Below are 26,989 nucleotides of genomic sequence, written 5' to 3'. Positions count from 1 at the left end.
TCCTTCGATAAGTGCGATGCATATGACAAGGATTGAGATGAGTAGATACTTGCGGTATTTACTGCATTGGCCATATAAAATAGTCCTAGCATCCACCCCGATTGATGAACATCTACCCACAATTCACATTAAAGCGAAGTTCTTCAACTTCTACCGACGGAAGAGAGGACGATGTGATGCCTTCTATGAGCTCTTGGAGAGCACCTATAAGAGGTGAATGCTTTGTGACGATAAACTCAGCTTCCATAAAAAAACATCCCCAAATGGGTTGAGTCTGATGGACTTCGCCGGGGCCCGAATTCATCAAGCTACTTGGCTGTCTTCGGATAGAAAACCCACCAATCAGATTGATCGTGTTGTGATATACAGAAGACACATCTCCAGTCAAGTCAACAAACACAAGTCAATGAAAACCATTGGTTTTCGGAAAAGCCAAAGAAATAGCTGCTAAGATAATGAGTCCCGTGTCGCAGTGAAGAGAAAACAGACTACCTCGCAACGTTACAACCGACCGCAACACTCGGGATAGATACCGAGAGCTAAAGAGGGAAGCGAGACGCATTTGCAGACAAAAAAAGAAAGAGGCCGAAATGCGTAAGTACGAAGAGCTTGACAAACTGGCAGACAGGGGTAATACTCGAAATTCTACGAAAAGATGCGTCGACTTACAGAAGCTTTCAAGACCGGAGCATAAAAAAAGATTAGACTCCGCAATCTCTCGACGAACAAAGACCAAATTTTACAAGTCGTTCATCATCTACGTCCTGCTATATGGTGCAGAGGAACGGACGATGACAACAACTGATGAGTCCGCGTTACGAGTTTACTAGAGAAAAGTTCTGCGAAATATTTATGGTTCTTTGTGAATTGGCAATGGCGGACACCACATTTGATGGAATGAGCTGTATGAGATATACGACGCCATTGACATACAAGTAATTCAGCGAATTAAGTAAGAGACAGCGGCTACTTTGGCTAGACTATGTCGTACGAATGGATGAAAACACTACAGCTCTGAGAATATTCGATGTAGTACCTCCCGGAGGAAACTGTCAAACGATCATTGGAATAGCGCTTGAGCCGAAACCGAAAATCTAAGATTCACTGAAGACACCGAATTCCATTATAAGTAGTCGATGCTTAGAACAAGTATATGGATAATTGAATTAAGCCTTGGCTTCTTTGTACTCACTCAGGAGTGAATCAAAAAAAATTTTATTCATTCTGGGTCAAATTCGATCAAATGTTGAACAATAAAACTAAAAATAAGCCAAACAATAGTTTCTTCAATCCGTTATGATTTTCAGTTTAACTGGTATTTAGTGAATAAGGTGAAGAATAAGAACCAGTTAGACAAACGCCTCTGTGACAGCTCAGAAGTCATTCTATTCAAATATGTACTTATTTTATTCTACTTTTATTTGCTTTATATGCATATTCCTAATAAACTATCGAACTTGGTACATATTTTATTACCTAAATCCCAATAAAAAGACCAATATTTTCCTTTCTATTTTCCAGCTTCGTGTAACGGCGTGAAATGTCTCAACGGTCACACATGCGTCGAAGATCAATACACAATACCCCACTGTATTGCTTGTAAAATTGATTGCCCCGAAGATGATGCTGCCGCCATTGCAGCGTTGCCGATCGATCCGTCGCGCGCCGTCTGCGGTGTGGATGGGAAGACATATCGTAGTGTTTGTGATATAAACCGAATGATTTGCAAAAGTGGTCGGTCCATTGCCGTTGCATATCCGGGACCATGCCGAGGTAAGTGATATATAATAAATCGATTTTACAATATTCCTAAAGTTGAAATTGTAATGAGATATGGATATAATGGTTAGGGATTCTCGAGATGCTAAGCTTTAGATGGTAATATCTAATATACCCTTACTATTTTTTAAAGCTTAGAATGCACATATTTATGTTCATTTATTATATATTCTAGTTATATCTAACAATTTGTGAATTTCATACCGGTTGCTCAAAGATTTTCAACGAATGAAAACATTAGTACAAATATTGGTTAAAGCTTTAACCTACTTTAACTTTACATCAGCACCATATAGTAGGACAGAAATAATGTATGACCTGTAGAGTTTGGTCTGTGTTCGTCGAGAGATGAATTTACTTCTCAATTGTCCACTCAGTCCGAAGCAGCACATTTTGGCAAGGGTGATTCTGCATTGGATTTCAAGGTTGATATTTTTGTTGGTGTTGATGCTGGTTCCAAGATAGGTGAAACTTGGGAACAAGAGAGCCAAGTCGTGATTGCGATGACTGTTTGTTTAATAACAAGAAATATTTTGTCTTGTCCATGTTCACAACCAGACCTATACGCTTCGCTTCCTTATCCAGTCTGGACAAAGCGGAACTAATGGCGTGGTGGTTGAGGCCAATGATATCAATATCATCGGCGTATCTCAGCAGGTGTACACTCTTATAGAAGATTGTACATACTCTATTCAGAGTTGTAGCTCGAATTATTTTCTTCAGGAGCAGATAGCTCCGGCTTTAAAATCAACGAAGAGGTGCTGTGTGACTATCCTCCTTTCGCCAGTCTTTCCCAAAATTTGGCCATGGTGAAAATCTGGTAGGCAGTAGATTATCGAATTCTAAGGCCATACTTATAAGTTCTAATCTTTCATCCGACAATATTTTGCAAAGAACTTGAAGCAAGCACCTTGACAAACCATTTCGCGTCAACTGTGATAGTAGCTTCTCGACGTCGTACCTTGCCTGTGCTTATTGACGTGCTTTGCTGTACAGAGGCTTCGCCACAACAGGATAGTGGTCTGAGTCGATGTTAAGTCCTCTAAGCATTCGCACGTCATGGGCACTAGAGGAATCCAACTTTTCGTTTCGGAAACAGCCAAGTACATAGCTTGATGAATTTTTTTATGCTGGATTCTAGCACTACCGACAACCATATTTCGGGCATCGGCAAACTCGATCCACCTCAATCCATTTGGAGAGGTTTCGCCACGGAAGCTGAATTTTCCATCTGTTGTACCAAAGTTGCCTTCTTTGGCTACCGTAGTGTCAAAATCGTCCAAAGTTCAATCCTGTTCTCGTGGCGCTCATAGGAGGCTTTTATGAGTATGGTGGCTAGACGTTCATCCAGCGGAGTGAATACGAAGACTCAACGACTGATTCCGAATTTGGGCTCCTTTATAAGGTCGTTGTAATAAAGACCTACTTGTTTTCATTCTTGTTCCGTCACTTTCAAAGTAGGGTTTTTCATCCGAGGCAGTTGTATCTTTTTCATTGCACTCCCGATTGGCGGATCTCAAGCCCAGCACACAACACAGTTTTATTATTTTAAGATCAACGCTCGTTTCAGCCGCACCTTTGGTGAACAAACGCTGCAATTAGACTTTAGCGATCCCTTAAACCAAATATGCCGAATTGGTTCCGCTGAAGCTTTCTCACTTTTAGCTGTGACCCTTGGCTCTACAAGGGTTTGCTATCGTATTTTAAACAAAGGTTCCTCACGCTTACAGGGTTCATTGCAGATCAGGTACTTTTTGCCCACCTCCATTTGGTTATTGGGCACTTGCAACAGGCAAAAGCAAGTAAATTGCATTTCAAAATCACAATGCAATCACCGAATTAGATCATAATTCCGCGACTTAAATCAAAATATGATAAATAGATTCGCTTATAGATATATATGCACACACACATACACATGTGCACGCATTTCGAACATCATTTGGTGTGGCACATGCAACACAATATTAAACTAATTGAAAAATTCACCACCTCACCGCCGTCAGCACCGCATCCGCAGCCGCGATTGCCACAGCGTAACACGGTAATCACTACTAAACTATTTTTATGCGTGTTCGTATGTGCTCGTTGTTGTTGTTGTTGCAGCTTTTTCAATTACCTGACCAATATTTGCGGCTGCATAGTTAACACAAGACTGACTGCGCCGCCGCACAGCGCATTTGCATGCAAAATCGAAAGCACAAAAAAGTACAAACAACAACAATAACAACAACAACAACAACGAGTAGCACCACTGTCATTGTGGCAATAACACATCGGTAGCAGCACACAAATCCACACACATAAACGTGACACTCAACCGCATTTTTGCATTTGATTGAGTCTCCAAGTATCTGCACACACACATACATACAAACCGAAAGCCAGCAACAATTGCCGATTCGCAGATTGAATTTCCCGTAGTCGGCACAAATTGATTGCCGATGTCGCATTCTCGCCACAATTGCTTGTTAGTGCGTGTTGCTGTTGCTGTTGTTGTTGTTGTTGCCAATGATGCATAGCATACCAGTATGGCATCTGTTTGGGGTGAAAAGCACACAGTACAATGACCACATTAACTAAAATCGTCTATGAGCTGTTGTTGTTGGTGTTTTTGTTGTTGCTACATATTGTTGCAATGCTTGCTGTGGTATGTTGCCGCCGCAACTAAAACCGCCGCTGCTGCTGCTGTTGCGCCAAGACGGTTTGTGTTGCAATAACTTTGCTGTCACAATGCTGCTACACAGTGTTTTTGTTGTAGTTGTTGTTGTTGTTCGACAACTACTATTGCCTGGCTGGTTGATTGGTTTGATCCGATGCCATGTGACATGCCGTTCGCCACAATCAACAATCACCGGCACAACGCTGCGCCGCAATCTACTTAGCGCTAGCCGCGCTCTATTCTACTTTGCTCGCTGCAGCGAGCGTGTGGTGACTTTGTTTGTGGCTTCTGTGCGATTATCTTACTGAATTACAGAATAAATCGTGTTTACAATGTGGCCGGGAATGGAAATTTGTTACTCGGGTTTCACAATTAATTACATTGCAATTGCTCGTTATTGCTTGACAATTTTATTGCCGATCACTTTACATATCCACATACCCACATATATAAATGTGTGTGTGTGTGTGCCAGTGTGTTGCAATATGAAATTATACACTTAGAAGACTTGTGATTGTGAAAAATTACTGGAGGACGTCGCTTGATTAGTTGGCATTAGAATCGGCTTGCAAATGCTCAGCTCAATTAGCAGCGCAGTGGCGAATTGCGGCTCCGGGTTGCTTTCAACCGAAGATTAGCTGGAGGTGATTGTGTGCTTGTGTACCCCTGCGTTAGAGTGGCAGATTGGGTTTCAGTAGCCGCAATCACTGAAGAAGCTTAGACACCAGCAATCTACATTGTTGTGATGGCATGGCTGAGAAAGGAGGGAAGATGAAGTAGAAAAGTCAGATAAGACTTAAGGAAAGGTCTTAATATTTATAAATTTACAGAAAAGTAGAATTTTGATCGCTTATTTACGAGGATCCAATTTGATACTAACCCTGTTACTTAAAACGAGGATCTGCAGATACCCGGCATCTATTTTTAAAAGCGACAGAGTAAACCTAGCAAGTGAAACAGGGTTTTTTGCATTACAATACAGCCAAACAGCTACAGATCGGTTAACACAAAAATATATATAACTTTTATAAAGGTTAGGTTAGCTTAAACTGGTAGGCCTATAAGCCACGCATAGACCAGGTTTGGTCCTTTGCGATACCAGATGGAGTTTAGTTACTAGATCCATGAGGAATAGTCATACTTTAGAGTGCCTGTGCTTGACGCGAAATTTAACAGACTATGTAGCCTCGATATGTATCGATATGTAGTTTCGCCAATGCGGAACAATTGCACAAGAGATGCTCCATTGTTTCCTTGGTGCCTTGCTCTAAACATTTCCTGCAGTCTTTTCAATCTGTCAGGCCCATCCTTCCGGCGTATGTGCCACCAGACAGTGACTAGTTAGTAATAGGATTTTTGTGTATTTGCGTTCTACCATTTTGCATATTTCTTTTGCAGTTTTGCATCCAAGTAGCTGGTTCCATGCTTTTGTCCAGATCGTTATATAGACAATACATGGGATTCTCAATATTAATCACGTTTTCGGCAGTGATCCGGCAACTTAACCCTGGACGTGCTTTGTTAGTCGCTTCGACTTATAATCATCGTCCAGAGTTAAAAAGCTGCCTTATGCCTAACTCTGGACAGTATATTTCCGAATCAACTCCATCGTCCAATCCATATCTTATCCATATAAATGTTTAGAGTGTTGCGCCTAGCTAACACACCTTTACACCGACTCTTTTCTATGTTTGACTTTGGACCTTCTCTCACAGTTGAAAAATGGGGTCATGTAATCGATGTTTGCCAAGTCCCCATTACCCACCGAGCTAAGTCCGAATGTTCTATATGTAAATTCTCCTGCACCCAGTAATCATGTCGCCGATTTTGCTGCGCAGTTTTCAACGAAGAGGTCTATAAGTGATAGGTTGCAGTCGTTCTTAAAACTCCCGTTATGCAAGGCGCACCTAGTCTCTGAACCTTTTCCATTGGCTTTCAGCAGGTGGATTTCTGAACGCCTGTCCGCCACACTACTGCACCGTGATCTTACAATAGCTATGCAGCACCAGTGCATGAGAGAGGAAGAGAGCCCCCAGGTTGTGCCAAGCATCTGCCTACACGCAAGCTTTTCTGCCTCTTTCTTGGTGCGGTCCGCTTGCTATGCACAATCCTGGACTGTATGGAGAATGTTTTTTTTTTGTATGAAAGCAAAACAATGAATCCGCTACATGGCCTGAATTAAAACGGGATTGTTCGCATAGGCTTTAAACTTTACATATCCCCATAGTAAAAAGTTTAACGGTGTGATATGACATGATCTTGGTGGCCAATCGACCCGCCCAAAACGTGAAATTACCGATGTTTTCTTTCAATAAATTTATTGACTAATGCAATGTGTGAGAGAGCTTCAAATTCAGGCATCAAATGGTCGGTTTTCATGCCGAGATAACGGCCACATTTGAAGAAATGTATACCGATGACTCCAAGGCGCACAAACCACTCCAAACCATTGGTTCTCTCGGCAATTTTGCTTGTTTACATACCCATTAATCCGAAAATATTACGAAAAATCACGTTCTGTAATATAAAAGCGTTAAAAATAAAGCTTGTGCAAGAACTAAAGCCACTCGACCTTCCCAACCGGCATCGCATCGTTCTATGGTCTCTTAAAAAGTTCCAAGAAGACACCATACAAAAAAATAGGTTATTGAAAAAAGTACCACTACTTGGATTACCCTTTAAATACGGACAAACAGACTAAACCAACTCAGCTTATCATTTTTATATACATATGTATACTTTACAGGGCTTCTGACGTTTTCTTCTGGATGATTATTGAATAGCAATTCTATGAAGCTTAATTTAAATTTCAAACATCAGTTTCGAGTCTGATCCTAACTGAATAATGTTTTGGCCTCTAAAATGTACTAGCAGACAATATAAATTTTCGAAACGCCTATACTGGCCTAACACCTAAGTCATTTATTTCCAGTTTTCTTTTTTTTTATTACTGTGCAATATATGTACATACGTAGCGCGAGTTCTGCAAGCTTCTGTCGCTTCTGTAAGTTATCGCTTATCTGCCACCAACATAATGTTGTTGAGTAATGTTTCCGGTATCTAATCTCTCTTGACAGCCCAGCTGTATTAAGCATTTTTAATTACTTTAAGGGCTTATAATTAATAAATCGAGAGAAACGGCGTGTACTACTAACACCACCAATACATACAGACGCATGCATGCATGTCTAGCATATGTGTGTACTTACAAAGGTAATAAACAATATTTACTTCTTGCGTTTTGAGTCAGGATCCAGAGGTAAAGGCACAGTGCTGGTTACGCCCCATCGTCCTAAGTGCTAAGGAATGGGCATGAGGTACGTGGAGAAACAACAAAGCTGAAAACCAGCAGTGGACTTCCTGTCGCGCGCACAGGAATCAACGTTAAATATTTTCATTTATCCTCAATGATCATAAAACTTATAATGTCCCACCATAACGTGCCAGCAATTACAAAAACAAAGCAACCAAAAAACCATACACAACTCACTGAAGATCGTCATTGTTGTTGTTATTGTTGTGGCTGTTGCAATGTTAAGTTGCACCGTCGGTAGTACTACCAAACACAACAACAATGCGAGACAATAAAGAGCATAAGTTAGTCAGCAAACTGCAGCGATAAACGACGTTCAGCTACCTGTCTTACACATGTACACCTGCCCGTATGGTGGTGCTGGTGTGCAGAATTTATGAGTTACTCATTTTGCATTGCAGCCGCAGACGTGCAATAACAACACAGCTATTAGTTAGTTAACCATCGCAGTCGTAATAGAATGGCAGTCGTTTATTGGCTGGCGGCAAACCCCTTACTCGCCGCCTCTTCCCCACCGAAGTGGATGCAGACTGCAGCGAAGTATCGATGGCTCAGCTAGATGGCTGGCTGACGAGTGACTGCTCACTGCGCTGGCTTGGTCCAAGTGTCGACGGCGCTGAAGACCAGTAGCCATGGACGTGGCAGTAGCAATTGTATTTTATGCCTTAATTTTCTTTCAGACCATTAAGCTAATTTTAAATACTCGAATACTCATATATTATCGGCTGTAGCCAGAGTCATTATCGCGCAGTAGAAGAAAAAGAAGAAGGAGAGGACGAAGTCGGAGTCCAAAGCATAGAAGAGTAGAGGCTATAATAATGATAATAATGTGTTAAGTTTAAACAAGGAGACGGAGACAGAGCAGTAGCGCTGCCAAGCCGGACCATAACTAATGGTTGTACTTACTTGTGTACCAGTTGAAACTAGAAGCATTGCAGACTGTCTCGATGTTGATATATGTGGATATCTGTCAGCGTTATCGAAAAAAGTGCGCATACTCGTTGGCATCTCTTCGCATAGAGACACTCAATAATCTGGCATTTTTAGAGTTATGGAACTTTGAGCTAACGCCTCGATTGACTGGTGACTGGTGTGAGCGGTGTCTGGCGCCGTACTAAGGCAATGTCGGGTTCATATTGACGTACAAGTGATAGTTGCCATAAATATATGCCGCGGACGAACATAAACTAAGCTCTTCATTGGATAATAATCACTGGATTCCTAACTCAAAGGCCTTGGTTAATAAGCTTTGAAGGTCGGAGTCTTTCTTTTGTGATATTAGACGTCAAAAACTCTCAATACCATATAAGATCATGCAGTATGAAAACACATTGAGGGAGCCATTCCCTCAAGAAATGCTGCAATGAACTAAGAAGATTATATAGACTGAACAATCAAACACGATTAGCGTACAACGTTCATATCCAAACTAGGTTGGACTATGGAAGTAAATGTTAAGATCGACCTAAGTAACATGTAGAACCTGTGACACGCTCACAACACCTATTGTGTTCTGAATATTATAGCACATAAACCCCTACTTATTCCAAATTGACTCCAACATAAGCAAAAAATTTCCTATGTGTATGCAAAATGTTTCTGATTATGGTCCGACTCCGCCGAAAGAGCTTATTTTCTGCGCCTTAGATGTCCTTGAAGGCAATTAGACTACCACTCTGCCAAACAATTCGCATCGAAAAAACATATCTCTGCTCTCTGAGACCTAATGATGTCTTCCCCCTCACTCTGTGGTTTTTGAGTTACATGGTATTTGCCTAGGGGTAAGATGAGAAGAATGTACTTGAATGCTTGGAAAAACTTACGATTTTTTACTTATGAGTCCTTAAATAAGTCACAAAAGTCTTTATTTTCCTAGGGATATTCTGCTTAATAGAAAATTTTCCCAGTGGGCAAAAACTGAGGAGAGAGAAAGGAAAACTAGAGAGGCTATAAGGAGAAGATGGGGACTCTCACCAAAAGTGGTGTTTTAGCTCTACGAAACCGTAGTCAACCTAAGGCTGAAGAAAGTTTGATTCATGAAAGTGTTGGAATGAGGATTCTCCTTCAAATGCATTATATAATTCTTCATTTACTGAGGCATATGTTGATAGAAAGGAGGCGTTGGAGAAGTGGGGTAGTAAACTTGTTCACGGATGGGTGAAAGCTATGAGGGAAGTTTGAAGGGGATGTTTTCTATAAAAAGCTCTCCATTAAGCTCTCTTAGGTTTAGTCTTCCGGACCGCTGTAGTGTTTTACAGGCTATTGTTAAAGTGCAGCCTCTTTCAGGGAGGTGAGAATTTACTCTGAAAGCAGAGAGCCAATACTAGCGTTTAGTTAGCTAACTGTGCGCCCAAAGCTAATGAAGGTGTCTCTGTCCTCACTAGAAATAGCATCAAACTACTTCACCGAAATGGAACCTATATTGGTGTCTTGCTTTCTAGCACTGGACCAAGGGCCTCGCGTGCACTTAGCAATTGCTGATCGACAATCCCCCCCTTGGTGATTTAAAGACTTTTTTGGCCTAGTGTAGAATACAGGAGATCTACCGAACTACTCTTACTGGACACTGTCCAATACGCCTTCAGGCGGCAAGACTGAATATCTTCTTCGACGCCATTTGTCAAAGATGCATGGAGAAGGATGGTGTAGAAACATCCAAACATCTTCTTCATTGCCCAGTCTTTGCAAAACTGAGATGGAAACGATTTAGCAGTCTTATCTTCAACGAACTAGAAGACACAGCCGAAACTGTCATTAGCCGCCTCAACAAATTTGTGATAGGCTGAAAGCGCTTTGTCGATTCGTTGGAATCCTATGATTTATTATAGAGGGGTTTTACGTACCGCAACGGCCGGCAATCTAAGCTGTTCCAGTTATATCACTGTTGAGACCGACCCTTAACGTGTCGTAACCTAGTCTGATTTTATATTTATGCACTAACTAGATCTATTGCTTTCTACCAGAGTTAGACATTACCGCCCGGATACCTGCTACGATGATTTTTAACAAAAACAAAGCTTATATTCTTGTTTCTCAACCTTACTACCATATTTCTACCTGCTTATAAACACATAACTGTGAAAATACAAATGGGCATACGAGTAATTTTAGTCTCTGCGATTTAATTTCGCCTTATATCATTAATAATAGTTTGTCATTACTCTCGTATTGTCGGAAATGTGCCAAGTCACTAATCTCGGAACATTCCTCACACACACATACAAACATAAAGCCGAGCACACGCATAACATTGATAAATATTACTCCACCCTCTCGGTGCTGCCACTCGCCTAATCAAATATAATTTCATATGAAATTTGCATTCGCACATCCGACTAACACCGACTGAATGAATTGTGGCATGTTAACACCCACTTCCCGTAAGGCCGAACAAGCAATTCCAGTAGCCCGTCCGATAGCTATAAATGCAGAGCAATTAGCCAAAACATCGATGAGACAACGTTGCAGCAACGCAACGTCTTGGTGAACTGGTTTTCGAGAGGGAGTGGCGGCGTGGTGCTAGTGTACAGCACTCAGGAAATTCTACTTGAGTGTGGCAAGGCTATTTTTATACCCAGTGTTTCTCATGAGCTAGAATATTATAACTGTTATATTTGAAATAATGGTGAATCTTTCAATAGTTCAAATAAAATAGTGAAGTCGGTTCGTTGATCTATACTTTTGTCGAAAATTTGGAGATTTAGAAAAGAGAAGTGAATTCTGCGTTATCTGCAACTGACGATGCCGAGCTCAAACCTGAGTTCTACAACCGTCTGCGAAAAAGAATTTAATAGGATGTAGGAGTAAGGGTCCTCTTCTGAAAAGAACGAGATATTTAATCATCTCCATTTTTCTTCGATCCGTTTAGGGTATATGTATCAATAGATATAATAGATGATGAATCGTTTGTAATACAGCGAAGAAAATAATCTTGTTTCATAATGGCAATGGTAAGAGACTCTCAGAACAACTCGTTTGCTTCTTACTCACACGGTCTCGAAACGACTGCCAGACGGCTATTTGCCTCTTGACAGATCAAAACCTACTGGCATCACATGCGGGTCGAATGGGCATTCGTGATAACGTTACACGCAAAAAGTGCAGAGAAGTTAACTTGAGAGAGATGCCCTCCTATGCCTTTGTCCAGCAGTATTTACGACCCGACTCAAATATCTATGAACTTCGGACTTAAAAAGACTGGACGAAGCTTCAAACGTAGACCTCAAATCGATCTTAAAGTTCGCAAATAAAAGTTGAATCCTAGACGAATTTTTCACTTCAAATTAAACTGAATCTTCTTCTTTACTGGCGTAGACACCGCCTACGCGTTTATAGCCGAGTTACCCTTTCCATTGGGAGCGTCTTTCTTGTGGCGGGTCCCAAACCTTTCACACAACGCTGGGGAGAGATAGTTTGTTTTCTCACTTTAGCTCGCCTTCAAACGAATTTTTTTCGCTGTTTGGCGCCAATTAGAGATGCCAAGTGTACTCAGATACTTTTTCACCTGGTTTTCCCAATGGAGTGGAGGTTTTCTTCTTACTCTGCTTCCTCTGGAGGATACTGCGACGAATACTTCCAAGGCTGGAGTGTGTCCATCCATTAGGACGACATGCCCTAGCCAGCGTATCCGCTCTCTTTTGATTCGCTGAACTTTGTCAATGTCACCGTAAATCTCGTACAGCTCATTATTCCATCGACTGTGGTCAGTACGCAAAGGACATTAAATCTTCCGAACCTTACTCTTGAAAATTCATAACGCCGACTCATCAGATGTCGTCATTGCCCATGCATCTGCACCATATAGCATTCTGGTTGGTCTTTGTTCGTCAAGAGAATAAATGATAAATGCATCGACAATGCACCGACAAAAGGACTTGGACCCATAACAAATATGCCAACATGATTGATTGCGACACCAGATAGTTCTTCTGAATAGTTTAGAAAGTGAGAGTGAAAGGGTTTTAACCGCACTTTCGCTAAAGAGAATAGTCAATAAGTGTTCTATAATCAATAAAACTGAGAGAAGAGAGAAGGATCTTTCAAAGACGCAAGTACCAGCGATCGCCCTGCCATCCGTATCACAAAATATCAAGATCACTTGAATCAGTATTGAGGTTAAGAAAATAATAACAAATTTCATGAGCACGGTCAGTGAAGACATAGAATATATGTATATATGTCGCGCTAACCGTTTCAGTGGTTTGAAGATCTAAAGTTAATAAACTGTTCGGGACCCTTTGCGAAAGAAGCGAAGTTTGAGTTTCGAACCAAGCCTCTCCGTAGCTCTGAGCGCACAGAATAATCAACAAAGAGTAAACTGGTAAGTAAGTGATTACCAAAATCTAAGATTTCTGAAAATAGCAGAGCATTCTAAGCACCCAGCTTCGCTTGAATCAAAATAAAATTTAGGAGAACAGATTTTCTGATTAATTTCTGGTATTTCCAAAAGCTAAGATTTTATTTTTCGTTCTTCTGAAAAAATGTGTCTTTTTTTTTGAGTAACAATCGGAACCGAAAACAATTGAGTGCTTCAACGAAGCACCGGGTATAAAAAACGCTTCTTAAGACTTACTGTTGTTGTTGCCGGCGTTGCACATGTTTGAGGAAAAGTGCCGTAAAATATTTAATTGCAATTTTTTATTAGCAACAATTACGAAAAATACCAACTACTGAAATTTTTTTCGCCGCCGAGGAGCGCTTTCCACAGCCACAAGCATTCGGTTGTCGAAGCAATATTTCGCTGTTTTTACGGCAACCAAATCATAATTGTCATTGTTGTTATTGTTGGCGAGCTATTGTACGGCAGCCAGGAGACCAGAGGGGGATTTGGCTTTTGGGGAATGCATAAATGGATGTTTGTGTGTGCATGTGTTTGAGCTTGGCTGGACGATAGTTACGCCTCGTCCACGGCAGCAGGCGTTCGTTGGCGATGCAAACGAGTTTACACAGCCGGCCGGGAGTTCGATTGAGCCGGACCGAACGTATAATTAAGTATGTTTGTACATATGTATGAATATGTTTGTTTGTATTGTATGTAAATATGTATGTATGTGTGCATGTATTATATGTATAAGTGTAAATGTCTGTCCTTTATTTTGCTTATTGTCATTGCGGCAAATAGCGACAAATATTTGTTGTAATCGTATGATAGTTGATGATGTTGTATATTTGCTTTTGTTGTTGTACCCGTTCACAATAATTACAAGCGGTAGTTGGCGAGCAGAATGCCACGCCATGCGCTCACATACATACATGCAAGCGAATATACTTACATACACGTGATTATGTCTGTGTATGTACATATCTATATAAGCATGTATGTATGTATGTATGTACGTAAGCTCAGTAATTCAGAAAATCAGTAATACAGAGTCCTGCCCCACTAAACCAGTTACCTGTTGAGTTTATGAAAATCGCACACACACACATAGACAGATGCAGCTGCGCTCACCGATCCTAGGTCACCAATTAAACCAAACCATCACCGCTTATTATCAACTACACACAGGCATACACACACACACACTCATAGTTAACTGTCCATCACATGACAACGCTGCGCTTCACATGATTGTCACAATCGTCACAGTCACACCAGCGTCTTCCCACCGCCGCACAGTGATTCATCTGGATCATAGTAGGCGGACAAAAGTCAATGTAAAAAATCAAATAATTGACACTACTCTGAGTTTAACAACCCTTGATATGCCACAATTTTAAGTAAGAATTGCGCAAAATATTCTAATACGGTTAACTACAACAAGTTCAATCGAAGTGATACGGTGTTATCATTTTTATGTTTTCAATTTAAATAAAAAATACAATATAAATAGTGATTTAGCAAGGTTTGGAGAGGAAAACACGACTGCTAATGAAATGGAATATAACTTAGAAGGTATGTATGTATATTTAATGCAATTTAATACTTGGTTTGCGTTTAGCTAATACGTTGTACGGGGTCTTGAAAACTCATATAAAAATGTTTGTGTTCTTTTTATTTTCAAGTTTTAAACGTATGCAACTTTTTTTATCCACATATATCCAAGCTAATGTTTGAATATTGTATAACGGCAACCTTAAGCTATACAATGACCTTTGGTCGAGTACCCCATTTTTCCCCCATAATTTTTAATTATTTCTTTTCCAGATCGAGTTTCCTCTATTTCAAAAATGGAGTTATTTGAAGAATGGCGAAAATGTAGAATAGAACGAAATTCCCAGTTAGTTAATTATGTTTTGACAAAATTTAGTGCTACAAATGTAACACCTGATACACAGAAGGAGATAAAGTAAAAAATTTCGAGTATTTCGTCAAAATTTTCGAAAAAATGGACTGCAGTAAATATGATGATTGAACGTTTTTTAAAGAAAAATCGCAGTTGGTTAGAAGGAGCAGATTTACAATTTCACTTACAAGTGGAACATCCCTGTCCTACCTCATCAACTGGAAGCAATCGACCTCAAGGTAGACCAAAAAAAATTTTGAAGAGTCGTCTTTAGAACGAAAAAACGAAGGGTCGAAGACTTACTAGAATCGCGAAGTGCTATCGAGTTGACCGTAGCCGCTGAAGTAGCAAATCGCTTGGAGGGTAATAGAAACATAGCTACTTCGATTAAAGAAAGTTTGAAATCTACAAAAAAGAGAAGTCTGGTGATACTACATGCGAAGACAGGCAATTGACAAGTGATGAGGCATTAGCTTATTATGTGGATTCTAAGTACACAAGTTACTCCTATAAACAGACGCGAAAATAGTCATTTGAGATTGAGTGACGATGCCAGCCAAAACATTTTATGGCAAAATCTGCGGCCTTCGTCCACACTCTATTGTCGCCCAATTAAGCTTATTTTTTCAAAGGAAACAACTAATTTTACTACATCAGAAACTAACAAGGTTTTGGAAGAAGTATCTCAACTTCTTCCAACACTTTGTGATAATAGCGGTTCTCAAATTTCGGTAAAACATAATCTTTTACTTACAATGGCAGACGGAAAAGTATGTAATGCTTTGACTGGTACACTTTCTTCACAAAAATGTTATATCTGTGGTGCTACTCCCAAACTGATGAATGGCGACTTAAAAGACGTAGTAGTTGAAAAAGAACATTATAGTTTCAGTTTGTCTACTTTGCACGCCTGGATTCATTCCTTTGAATATATGTTACATATTTGTTATCGTTTGGACATAAAAAAGTGGCAAGCTAAAAGCGATATAGAAAAGGCTAGTGTAAAACAGCGTTCGGAAGAAGTAAGACAAAAGTTTAAAAACCAGATGGGACTTATAGTAGACACACCGAAACCTGGATATGGGAACTCTAATGATGGAAATACGGTCCGCAGGTTCTTTATGAATCCGGAACTGAGTGGGCAGATTACTGAATTGGATATTAAGCTAATTAAAAATTTTAGCATTTTATTGAGAACGCTATCCTCCGGCTACGACATTGATTGCAATAAATTCGAAAATCTTTGTTCCAAAACAAGAACCCTTTATCTTAATTTATATTCGTGGTACTATATGCCAGTCACCGTGCACAAAATCCTGGTACATAGTACGGAAGTAATCAGAACTTATGTTCTTCCAATCGGGCAACTTTCGGACCCGCCTTCAATACCATCAAAAGTACCACGTCAGGTAACATTTGACCATGACGATAAAGATTATTTAGTATCTGATTCAGATGAATCTAACAGTGATGATGAGTCATTCAATGAGTAATGATATAGTAGTATTAAACATTTTGTTGTTGTGTGTTATTGTTATTTTTACGATATTGTTATTATTCGGTCTGTTGGTAAAAAATCCGTTACTAATCGTCGCGTTTTTCATTAGTTGAAATGTAATGGAATGTATTGGTACGAATTTTATACATTCAAGTAAATGCTATTGTATGTTCTGAAATTTAAAAAAATAATTAAATATATTTTTTACACAATTTTTTGTTTTCTATTCGTAAATCTAAAAAAATATATTAATTTTTCAATGAAACTTAAAATCATTAATCAACACGACCAAAACAATTCAATTTCAAACTAAAATATTTTTGTCCCCCTAGCTTGTATTAAACGATACACTGTGCGCCGATTACTGCACCAGCAGACACCGCACATCGCTCAGTTTCACACTCAATCAATGGTTGGCAAGTTGCATACGCGCTCGCCTGTCTGTCAAGCGCAGACTGAAATGTGTTGCACCGTATACACACCCATATACTTAATTACATATGTACATATGTATATATAGTACACACATACATATATACATATGTATATGCATGGCGATTGTTTTTGCCCACTCGTGGGGGTTTTAATTTGTGTAATTAATTTTTAATAGTTGGTCTCGTGTTGCTATGGTTCTTGTTGTTGTAATAAATTGTTGTTGTTGTCGGATGTGGGTTGCCACCGCATGCAGCAGTCAACAGCTTGCGCCTCTATTGGCATTTGATTAATTGTTGGGAAATTCAACGCGGCGATTAGTGAATTTGCATGCGACAAGATTTCCCCCAGCTGATAGTTAGAGCTCACTAAGTCTGACTTGAGTATTTGTATTTTTTTATACCCTGAACACCCAGAATATATGTATATATATGTATTTAAAGATAAGCATAACGAGCTCAATCGATTTAAAGGATGATTCATTTCAAGATTTCTTACTTTTTTAAAGAAGAAGCACAAAAACTTCAAGAAATATTCTTTGGCATTTATTTTCTGAAGATTTCCTCTTTCAAATGTTGGCCGTGGCTATATCTCAGATGGTCCATGAGTCCAATTTTCGATGACCCGTTCGAGCATTTTGACTGGTAATTGACGATTGACACGCGTGATCTTTTGCTTCAAGGCCCAAATGGAAGCGGGATTGTCCGCGTAGACCTTAGACTTTACATATCCTTACAGGAAAAGTCTTACGGTGTGATTCAACACGATCTTGGTGGCCATTCGACTGGCTCAAAACGTGAAATTATCTGCTAACTGAAGTATCTTCTCAGTAAACTCATTGATTAATGCGATGTGTGAGAGATCTTGTTGAAATCAAACGTCGCCGAGATCACAAGCTTCAATTGCAGGCATCAAATAGTCGGCTATCTTGGCGAGATAACGGTCGCCATTGACGGTTACGTTCTCACCGGCATCATTTTTGAAAAAATATGGACCGATGATGTAAGTAGCAATTCTGCTTGTTTACATACCCATTGAGCCAGAAATGGGCCTCATCGCGGAACAGAATTTGGCTCGAAAACGTCGGATCTTCTTGGAACTTTTCAAGAGCCCACAGAGCGAAGTGATGTCGCTTGAGAAGGCCGAGCAGTTTCAGTTCTTGCACAAGCTGTATTTTGTACACTCAACTTAAGATCTCGACGTAAAATGCGCCAAGTCGTTTCATGTGTCAGTCCGAGCTGGTGCGAACCTCGCCGAATCGACTCTCCACAGTCTTCATGTACACTCTCAGCTACGGTTGCTATATTTCTTCACTGTGTGCTGGACGTGGTCTATTCGGTCGAATATTATCCAATAATGAATGTTAGGTCTCAAGATGGGCGATGGTGTTGCGAATAGTACGCTCAGTAGATCGATTATGTTGACCATAAGTTGAGCGAATATGATAGCTTGACGTGATCGTCAAAAAAGCTATTAAAAATAGTACCTAAGTATACTTGGATCACACTTTGTATTAAGATTAGCATGACCAGTTCAATCGACATACTTCAACATATCCGTCTTGTCTGTTTATACATCCGAACTAGTTCCTTCATTTTCGAGAGATCGATCTGAAATCGATCTCACCAAAAACTTACTAATTTAACGGACTGCCGATATCGGACCACTACAGCATAAAACTGCCAATTTAACTGAAAGATCGGAATCAGGTTCTTGTGTGGAAAACTATGGAATTTGGCATGGATTGTTATTCAAGGCAACGCTACAACGTTTGAAAAAATTGTTCAGATCGGATCACTATAGCCTACAGCTGCCATACGAGCTGAGCGATCCAAAGGAAAGTATTTTTTTATTTGTATAGGGTATAGTTTCGGTGCAACCGGAGTTACCGATTTTATTTTTTTTATACAAACTACATTTTTTGTAAATAACTGCAAAATGTCTGTCTAGTTAGGCGTTTGGTGTCTGTCTCAAGCTTGCAATTGTTTCGAGCACTCCACCCACTTTCGGTTGCAAAGTGAAGTGGCGTGCTTGTGTTCTCAGAAATGGCGTAGGCGCGTAATTACTAGCGTGAGACCCCTTAATCAAGTCGGCAGTTAATACCTAAAATTACAGATGTAACCCAATTTCATAGCACACAATTAAAATTAATCAAAACTGACAAAAGTCACGAAGAATTAATGTGGAATGAAGATCAACAACATGATCTAGAAAATGGTACGAGGGAAAAATACAAATCTCCAATATTTTGAGGAACTTAATATATAATAATAAAATATATCTATAATATTAACTACCCCTTTAAGGTTAAGACTATTTACTTCCGGCGGCTGTTCCGATTTTCCATCACGACTTTAAAGCAAGAGTTAACCTACCTGAGTATAAAAGTTATGTGCAAAACGATAGCTCGGATGTGCACAAAAACTCCTTTGATAGGAATACTAACTGGTCACCGCCCGGTTGCAACACACGCCCGCAGAATGGGATTGACAGTTCGAGAAGACTGCAGGAAATGTCTAGAGCAGGGCATCAGGGAAACAATGAGGCATCTATGGGTCCGACACTCGAAGTGTAACCAACTTCACACCGTTCACGCAGCTGTCGCACTAGAATCAGCTGTTTGCTGAATGACAGTTCGGAGTATTGTTCACAAGTGAACAAAAGTGTTTTGCCAAAAGTGAACGCAAAAAAAAGTGATCAGCGATGGAATTCAAACGTAATAGTGTGATTGCTTTATATTTAGCTGGAAAATCACAGCCAGCAATTGTTCGTGAGCTCAAACACCTTAATGTGAATAAAGTTTTTGTTTATCGCACCATCACTCGTTACAATGATAGTGGTAGCATCGCAAAACGCCATGGAGGTGGTCATCAAAAGACTGCAACGTCACGGGAGATGGTTCGGAAAGTGAAGAAGCGACTTGAGCGAAATCCACGACGAAGTGCCAATCAAATGGCTAAAGAACTGAAAATATCCGACCGCAGCATCCGACGCATATTGAAAAATGAGCTCAAGGTCAAGCCTTACAAGTTCCAAAAGGCCCATGATCTCACACCGAAGCAGCAACAAGTAAGACTTGAGAGAGCGAAGCAGTTGCTTGGCCGAAAGCGGTCAAATTCCGAACATTGTGTTTTCTGACGAAAAAATTTTTCCAATTGAGCAATTCGTAAACTCTCAAAACGATAGGGTTTACTTGACCGACCGTTCATACGAGAATCTAAGTCATCGGTTGGCCACCAGGAGGCAGCACCCGCCACAAATAATGGTTTGGGCCGCTGTCACCGCAGATGGGCGCTCTCCAATTGTTTTCATCGAGCCTGGCGTCAAAGTAAATGCGACATATTATCGGGAAAGTGTTCTGGAGGCTGCTTTGAAGCCGTGGGCAAACAAACATTTCGGTCGCAAACCATGGACGTTTCAACAAGACTCAGCACCGTCTCACAAAGCGCGAGTGAACCAAGAATGGCTGAAAAACAACGTTCCGAACTTCATTACGACCACACAATGGCTCTCGAATTCACCAGATGCGAATCCAATGTATTATTCTCTCTGGGTCTTTTTGAAGAGCATAAATACACCAGTCTCGAGATGCTGAAGAAAGCCATTGTCCGTGACTGGGCCAAAATACCGGAAAGTCACACTCGGGCAGCTTGCGATTTGTTGTTTGACCATCTCAAGGCCTTAGTTAAGGCAAAAGGTGGTCATATCGAGCAAAAGTGAATTGTACCAAGAGTAAATACATTCACATTCAATAATCTTTTGTAGTAATTTACTTGTCATTGGCGCATTTCTTTCGCAGCTGATGAACCCCCCTGTAGTGTTCCGGAGAGAGACAATTTACTTTTACTTGCTGGAGATGTCAGAAGAAAGGTGATTAATCTGTTGATTTCAAAACCATCTTTACTGTCGTAGACTTCGCTTACGCGGTTATAGCCGAGCCAACAACAACGGGCCAGTCGCATCTTCTTTTCTTCGGGCTAGAGGTCTTCGTTTTCCTCTGCTTCCCCCAGCGGGTACTGAATCGAAAACCTTCAGTGCTGGAGTGTTTTCATCCATTCGGACCACATGACATAGTCAGCGTAGCCGCTGTCTCTTAATTCACTGAACTATGCTAACGTTCATCTCGTACAACTCATCGTTCCATCGCACGATATTCGTCATTGTCAATGCGCAAAGGACCATAAATCATCCGCAGAATTTTTCTCTCGAAAACTCGTAACGCCGACTTATCAGATGTTGTCATCCTCCTTGCCTCTGCACCAGATAGTAGGACAGCGATGATGAGTGACTAGTAGAGTTTGGTTTTTGTACGTTGAGAGAGGACTTTACTACTCACTTGCTTACTCAGTCCGAAGTAGCACCTTTTGACATGAATTATTTTGCGTTCGATTTCGAGACTGACTGATGTTTTTGTTGGTATCAATGCTGGTTCCTAGATAGATGAAATTTTGTCCAACTTCGAAGTTATGACTGTGAACAGTGACGAGCGAGCCTAGTCGCGAATGCGACGACTGTTTGTTTGATGACAGGTCGTCTTGCCTTCGCTTCCTTATGCAGCTTGGGTTTATAAGAATTAGAAGGTCACTATAATCAACATTTCGACCTCGATGGTACAGAGTAATGAATATTGTAATCAAATTATCCTATCTAATATCACAATTCATCGTGGTGATCTTCAAAGGCAATCTGTTTAGATGTTACTCGAAGGAAGTCAGCTCGAAAGCCAAGTAGTCGAGCCGCATAGAAAATAGAACTCTTTTACTCATCCCTATCCTCAACTTTCTTTCCTTTTCTGTTGGCCTCAGGCCCTGATAAGCATGTGTGTAGATCAACCGAATGGAGAAGACACGTATGAATGCGACTTTAACTACGTGCCTCAAAAGCAACAACGCACCTCAACCCGCAGAAAAAATAATAAATGCGATCGTCATTAACTCGTCTGCTAACCCGAAAGCCATTTATATGAAAATTACTTTGTTGGCTTATCAGTTTGGCTATCAGTAACGGATAAATGCACCAAATGGGAATCCATCATAAATTACCCTAACTTACCTAACATTAAGCCTACAAAGTTTGCTTCCTCAAAACAAACTGAAATGCAAAAACAAAAAGAAAACGACGAAAAGAAAGCAAAACGACCAATTTGACCAAAGTAATTTTCATTTTAACTCGCTGAGGGCAAAACCGAGACCCTTCACGGCATGCCCACATACAGCAGAAAGCGCAAATATACTTATAAATGAGACGCGACACGACGCAACAACAACAACAACAACAACATTAACCATACGCGTTGTCGAGCGCTGTCTACGACGTGCAGCTGCAACAACACAAGCAACAATAAAAATTAATAAACCTCAAGCATTCAAATTGTTTTTCACGCGGACGCGCACTCATGAGCTTACGCCGGGCCGACGGACGGTCTGTTTATGTGCTCCTGTCCGTCCAAGCGGCCGTGCGTCCGTCCGTCTGAGGCTGTCTGGCAAGGTTGCGCAGCCACGACGATGCACGTGTGTATGTATGTACGAGTATGTTGAGGTGGCTGTGTGCCTTCGTATTTATGGGCTTTTTGTGAAGGTAACCAAGTTGCGGCTGGCATCGGCGCGCCGTGCGCTCATTTGCGAAATGTTGCACCTTAATGCGAACAACACATTTTCCCGTCAAAATAATGTCTGGCCCAAAGGTGATTGAGTTCGTTACATTGTTGGGCAACGCTACGAATACCTGCACATATCTACCTGTATAAACATATGTACATATGTGTGACTGAGCGCGCGCGTGTGTGCAATGGTTATTACCACATTGTTGCCGTTGTTGCAACGCGTAAACAACTGCAGCGACATGACCAAGCTGTGCAGGCGCTCGAACGGCTGACGGCTCCAGACGACCGGTTGGCTGTACACGCTGCAGACACATTCATTGCCGTACGTCTCTCTGGCAGTCAGTCGGTCGGTCTCTCTGTCTGCTTGTCTGCCGATACGACCATACGCCCGTACTGTACGTCGCGGTCATAGCCGCTTAGTGTCAGGCCAAACCATAGTCGTAGTCGGAGTCGCCGCCGCAGCAGTGTGCGCTTCGAGTCACAGTCGTAATCGCGGTAATCGCTGTTGCAGTCTCGTCTGCAACGCCCATTTTCAATGTTTTGCATTTCTTGGCCGCATGTCCACACGGCTACCGTGTTGCGCATGCGCACGCGCACACCACCTTCGCGCCGTTATCTCTCGGCCTTTGTGGCGTAAAAGGTTCGCTGCATGCATAATATATGACCGTTGCATTGCGATGATACAATCGCTCTCTCTTTACTCGCGGCGAATTCTTCGCGGCACACTGTCATACATATATACATATGCGTGTGTGTGTGTGTGTATATGTGCTGTTGCACACCGCACACCCGCCACAGGACGCAAATGCGCCAGACAGTGAAAAACAACCGCGTCGACGCTTTTACATTTTACGTCTGCTTTGTGTTGCGTGTATTGGCCTGTGGCCAGTCAGCGAACTTTACCATTCGACAGGTAATTTTTTACACCAGCGTGTCTAGAGGAACGCATGCGCGTGAGTGCGCTCGCGCCATGTGGCCATTGTCGTTCGCAAAGTTGTTGTCGGCGTCGTGGTTGTAGGCAGCAGTTGCACATACTCACAGTCACACTCCTTCGCGACTGCTTGAAGTTTTGAAATGTGCCAGACGCATAAACAACAAACAAGGCGCATGAAGGAGTTGCAAAAAGAAATATGTAAGTACAAACATTTCATATACAATATATACATATGTATATATATATATTAGGGGAACCTTACAACAATGTTGCAAACAATTGAAAGAACTGTCATATTTTGGATGTCCATTAACCAGGTTATTTTTCATTTCTTTCCCTCTGTAGCGAAAAGTTAACCTTTCTTTAGTATTTTTAAACTCTTCAGGCTTGCTTCATCTTATTCTGAGTTTCAACTCGCTTTTTTTGGTGCTTTTATGGGTATCTTTATCATTTTTGCAGACAGTCAGCAGTTTGACGTTACTTGTCTTGGGGAAAGTTCTTTTAGAACAAAAACACAATAATTAAAACACGAAAAAACCTCAACTTCGAAAAGTGCGGAAGCTATAATTCAACCTTCACAAATGTAAAAGATCCCTACAATAATTTGATTTTGTTCGAACAGTTTATATGACAGATATAGGCTATAGTTATATATACCTGAACAATTTCTTCGGAGAAGAATTTTTGTCCGTTGCATTAGGCAATAATCCATGCGAATTGCCTTGAAGATATCGCGTCAAATAAAAAAGTTTTCCATACAAGCACTTGATTCTAATCGTGCAATATGTATGGCAGCTATATGCTATAGTAAACCGATCTAAACGATTTCATTGGGAACTTCACTATTCTTTTAAGCAATAACCTCTCTCAAATTTGGTGAAAATATCTCGCCAAATGAAAAAAGTTTCCTATACAAGCACATTGATTCCGTTCGTTCAGTTTATATGGCAGATATATGCCATACAGATATAGTGGTCCGATATCGGCGGTACCAACAATTGAGCAGTTTCTTAAGGAGAAAATAGCTTGTGCAAAATTTCAGATCGATATCCTAAAAACTGAGTGACTATTTACATGGGACATGGCTTTAGTGACTAAGCTCGTCATTCTGATTATTGATATATACATTTTATGGGGTCTCCGAAGTTCTGTGTGTTACAAACTTCGTGGCAAACTTAGTATACTCGGTTCAGAGTAAATATAATTATAATTGATCAGATTTTTCTGGAGGAAGCCCACTGAATACATTTACTTCTTGCTAAAATAGATGTAATCTTCTCCCTATTCACTTCAAAGTAATTTTGGCAACACTTAACTACTACCCACGTAGTTAAGTTTCGAAAGTGATCTCAAGTCCACTGAAGTTGCATAGCAATTGTCTTGTTCTGACGTATAAACCCTTTGATCCAGATTGCAAAAATTAAAAGTCTGAAATTTCTCACATACAGCCGATTATATATATAATATTTATCGATAAATATATAAAAGATGTGTCACGTTTTGTCCGGGGTAAACTCCGAAACTACTGAACCGATTTTAGTAAAATTAATCACAATGTGTTTAGTTTGATTCAACTTAAAATATAGGAATACTATGTGATAATAATATTTTTCTACTGACAAGTATTAGTACCAAACATTTTCAAAATTAAAACTCAAGTTAAGTTAACTCAGGAACGAGTAACAATCACTTTGCGCCTGGTCCGGACAAAGAAGAACCTAATGTCCTATTGTACATACAGTACATATCTCAATTAAGAATTTAGTCGAAGAAGAGTAGCGTTCTTGATGGTTCCTTGCCGATTTCACAATATAAAACAAAACCGTTCTGACCGTCAATCCTGGTTTGATTACCCTTTTCGTCTCCTAACCGCGATTAGATCACGATCATTTTATGCAATGTTTTTGTAAACAATGCTTGGCTACTGAGCAATCGAAACAGTGCTTACAAGATGGATGGATTCGACCACTTTCATTATTTTATCGATAATTTCGGCAATTGGCTTTCCAGAGCGTGATTCATCTTTGATGTCAATGCTAGCGAAACGAAACGACGAAACCGAAATTGTCCGTAATTGGCTCTGGCAGTATCAGAGCCATAAACATTATTCAGATTTTCATGTTGTAAAAGTGATTTAGGAAATATTGTTAAAATCGACAACAGCGCACAATGGGAACTTAAAATAATCGTGTTAGTACTAGGAGCATGGTCGAAGCTTTCTCTTCTCTCCTTCCTCTCTTCAAATCCGGCAAATGTCGCGTGTTGATAAATTTACATTTTGTGAAAAGTGAAAAAATACAGTTGGCACAGAAACTTGGCGGGATGAGGAGTTTCCGGACTCTGTCCCAGACCATCAAAGATTGGTATGCTCAACCATCAAAGATTGGTATGCTTAAGTTAGGCGCGGTGAAATGAGCACCAAAGACGGTGAACGCAGTGGACGTCCAAAATAGATTGTTACCCACAAAAACATAAAAAAAAGAATCTAAAAAATAATTTTGGATAACCGTAAAGTGAAGTTATTCGAGATAGCAAGAACTCTAAAGATATCAACTGAACGTGCACATCATATCATTTACGAATAGTTGGTATTAGAAAATTCTATACAAAGTGGATGCGGCGTGAGCTCGCTATTGACAAGTTGATGATTCGGAGCAGGGTTTGGAGATGTTCAAGCACAATAAACCCGAGTTTTTGCGTCGACCAAAGTCCAGTCGGCAGTCATCCGAGTGGACTGCAAACGATGAATCCGCTTCAAAGCGCAATAGTCCGCTGGCGAGGTTGTAATCCGCATTTTGGGATGGAATAATTTTTATTGACTACCTTGAGAAAGGAAGGACCAATAATAACGGCCGCATTTGAAGAAAATGTAAGCGGAGTTTCATCAAGACAATGCACTGTGACACAAGTCGTTGAAAACGATGACAGGAACCAATGGCTTCGAATGGCTTCCGAATACACCATATTCCGCAGATTTGCCTTCCAGCGACCATTTCTTGTTCTCAGATCTCAAAAGAATGCCCGTTAGGAATAAATTTTCGTCGAATGAATAGCGACCAACGAAGGCTAAAGCACAATTCGTACTACAGAAATGGTATCGACAAGTTGGAGGTTTCCTATAAACAGTGTTTCATCCTTGAAGAAACTATGTTGAATAAAAAAAACCAAATTTTGCCAAAAAAATGTGTTTTGCTATGGTAGCTTGGGCTGGTTATGATACAATTTAAAAGACGATGCTCGAAGTAGTTTTAATTACAGTTTACATATTAGTTGACCAATGAAACGGATATGGCACTTTCCGTCTTACTTGTAAATTTACAAAAATATAATTTATAAACCGCGGTTTACTTATCTTAGTACCTTTTTTTGTATTTTCTTTATGAAGACGATCGTCCCACTTGCAGCGAAATCAACTGCGGCCGCAAGCACACCTGCCTGGTGGACTTGCTGACCCTGGAGCCGCGCTGTGTCTCCTGCAGCTACAAATGCGCGCGCAAGCGTCGACCAACGGTAGGTGCCACGCCAATCAATTACACACATACA

General features: G+C 40.6%; 1 protein-coding gene across 3 annotated transcripts in view; it reads left to right on the top strand.

Annotated features, from left to right (window-relative positions):
• The window catches only part of LOC105221944 (uncharacterized), an 87,704-nt gene that overhangs the window by 59,064 nt on the left and 1,651 nt on the right, over positions 1-26,989 (top strand). For all 3 annotated transcript variants that reach the window (XM_049451710.1, XM_029548604.2, XM_049451709.1), the window contains exons 7-8: positions 1,522-1,773; positions 26,832-26,956. In XM_049451710.1, coding sequence (XP_049307667.1) covers positions 1,522-1,773; positions 26,832-26,956 — 377 coding nt within the window. The remainder of the gene's footprint in view (positions 1-1,521; positions 1,774-26,831; positions 26,957-26,989) is intronic.

This window comes from Bactrocera dorsalis, chromosome 3 (genome assembly GCF_023373825.1).
Source record: "Bactrocera dorsalis isolate Fly_Bdor chromosome 3, ASM2337382v1, whole genome shotgun sequence".
Classification (NCBI taxonomy): domain Eukaryota; kingdom Metazoa; phylum Arthropoda; class Insecta; order Diptera; family Tephritidae; genus Bactrocera; species Bactrocera dorsalis.
The sequence above is the reverse complement of the archived record's forward strand: the minus strand, read 5'-3'. Positions and strand labels throughout refer to the sequence as shown.